The 2,121-nt window shown below is 40.2% G+C and overlaps 1 protein-coding gene across 2 annotated transcripts in view; it reads right to left on the bottom strand.

The window, feature by feature from the left end:
• Positions 1 to 945: 945 nt before the first annotated feature.
• Positions 946 to 2,121, bottom strand: part of mfsd12 (major facilitator superfamily domain containing 12) — a 19,102-nt gene continuing 17,926 nt past the window's right edge. For both annotated transcript variants that reach the window (XM_015403731.1, XM_015403732.1), the window contains 2 exons: positions 1,138 to 1,268; positions 946 to 1,054 (listed from right to left, as the gene is read on the bottom strand). In XM_015403731.1, coding sequence (XP_015259217.1) covers positions 1,011 to 1,054; positions 1,138 to 1,268 — 175 coding nt within the window. In that variant the 3' untranslated portion in view covers positions 946 to 1,010. The remainder of the gene's footprint in view (positions 1,055 to 1,137; positions 1,269 to 2,121) is intronic.

Below are 2,121 nucleotides of genomic sequence, written 5' to 3'. Positions count from 1 at the left end.
AATGTCTAAGTTGTGAAATCGTTTTTAATCCTTGAGAGGTTGACTTCATTCAACCTTTAAAAGTGATGTAATATGATGTCATGAAATGGGCGGCGCTAAGACGGAGCAAGGAGGGCTTTGCTTTGAGTGTCTAGCTGCTCATTCGCGCCTCCACTCCTTCCTGACAGAAGTAGTGGCCACCTGCTGGGAGTCAGTAAAGCACAGTGCATCCAAAGGGTTCAACAGTCAATGTTTAATTATTTCACCTTATTGCATCCTCATCATCACATTTACACAGAGGTCAAACGGTCAGCAGACCCAGTTATGGTTCAGGTTCTGAGTTTAGAGAGCCGAGCTTTAGCTCAGAGTTTGATCAACAGCTTTTCCCACAGATTTAAGTCACACATATAGAAAGCTGAACCAGATTCCCTTCATTACACTATGAATATATGCAATAAACACTGATAGAGTTCATTTGAACCATTCAAGTTCTTTTTTTTTCATAAAAAAACTGCAAATAGTTTTTAAATTAATTTTTATCATTATTAGTTGTGTTTTTTGGTATAATAAAGAGTTAAAATAGAATTCCACACATGAGAAAAAAAAAAACTCTGAACACAAACCCCTTTACCTCCTTTAGGTTGATTTACATTTAGTGCAATTGTTGTGTTCCCTTTTTTCATCTTCGTTTCAACCTGGCCATAGTGTTTGGAGCCTTAATCAAGAAAAGCTCCGGGTTCCTTTTTTTATCTACCGAGTCTTCTGTGTCTGACAATCAGCAGAAAGAATGGACCCGTATGAATGAAAACATTTAGAAAACAACAAAAAAAAGGTGCAAATAGGCTGCAGGTTAAACCTGGTGCAGAAAAATAAGGAATAAATTGCTTTGTTTCTTGAAGAAGATTCATGGGGATTCCCATATCTTCTACTTTTCCAGTTTTCTAAGCTAATCTCTGCTAGAAGCAACTGTTGTTCCTCCAAGATCAGAGCTGCAGTTTCCTACTGGTCCCGTCACGGTGGTGGCAGGCTTCTTAGTTTACTGTAGTGGAACCATCAGAGACAGCCTGCAGGCCACCTGCGAAAGAAAAACAGAAAAAAACAGTGAAGCCGTCTGCGGCTCACATGCTGACGCCACATCGTTTCGATTGCGTCACTCACGTGTCCTGATCTTGATTGGCCAGATGAGGAGGGAGCAGAGCGCTAAGGCTGCGACGACGGCCACGCCCCCCGTCACTGCGACCATGACGTAGTGGTAAAACCAGACGCAGGCCGGACAGCACACCGCCGTACTGATGGGACACAGACGGAGCAGGGTGAGCCATGGACAGCAGAACAATTCAGGCGTCTTTTTTATTTTCCATTTAAAACTAGCATTTCAGTGTGTTTTAGTGATAAAAACAGTAATGAAGAGTAAAAATGAATCAACAGCTCCCTCAGACCTTCTGTGTCTGACATCATCAGCAAATATTAATATTCACTAATAATAACCTGAATAGTTACAAAGAGCTGTTATCAAAACGATTATTTGACTTTTTAGTGAAGATTGTCAGTCATCCAGGTTCCAAAAAAGTTAGAAACAATCCGCTGGACTTTGTTTGCAAGTTTGAAGACGTTTCACTTCCCATCCGGGAAGCTTTTTCAATTCAAAATGTCAGAAATAGCGTTGAGTTCGAAGTTTTATAAAGTAGCTCAACAAAGCCTTGTTTTTGTTTAGAAAACATGCAAATTTATTTAGCCAGGCCAATAATCCCCTATAACGACCCCCCTTTCAGACATTTAGACAGGTATGGGGCATAGCATGCTAACAGAAGAAGCCAAACGACCCCATTCCAAAGGGGTTGACCCGTACGTAAAGTGAAACGTCTTCAAACTTAGAAACAAAGTCAATTGTTTTTTTAAGTTTTTCGGAAACAGATGGAATGGAATGACGTCATACACACTCCAATTTGTTTTAAAAAGATATAAATATAAGAAATATAACCACAGATCTCTGGGGGACAGTGATTGGCCTACATGTTCTGAATGGTGGCGTACCATAAATGATAAATTATTAACAGTTTAGTTTGTGCCTTCAAGTCGTTGCCCATAGGAAGACGTTACTTGGATATAACCTAACGGAATATCTTCAGAACGGCTCCAAAT

This window comes from Cyprinodon variegatus, unplaced genomic scaffold (assembly GCF_000732505.1).
Source record: "Cyprinodon variegatus isolate N-32 unplaced genomic scaffold, C_variegatus-1.0 Scaffold1552, whole genome shotgun sequence".
Classification (NCBI taxonomy): Eukaryota; Metazoa; Chordata; class Actinopteri; order Cyprinodontiformes; family Cyprinodontidae; genus Cyprinodon; species Cyprinodon variegatus.
This window is presented reverse-complemented; position numbering and strand designations above follow the sequence as displayed.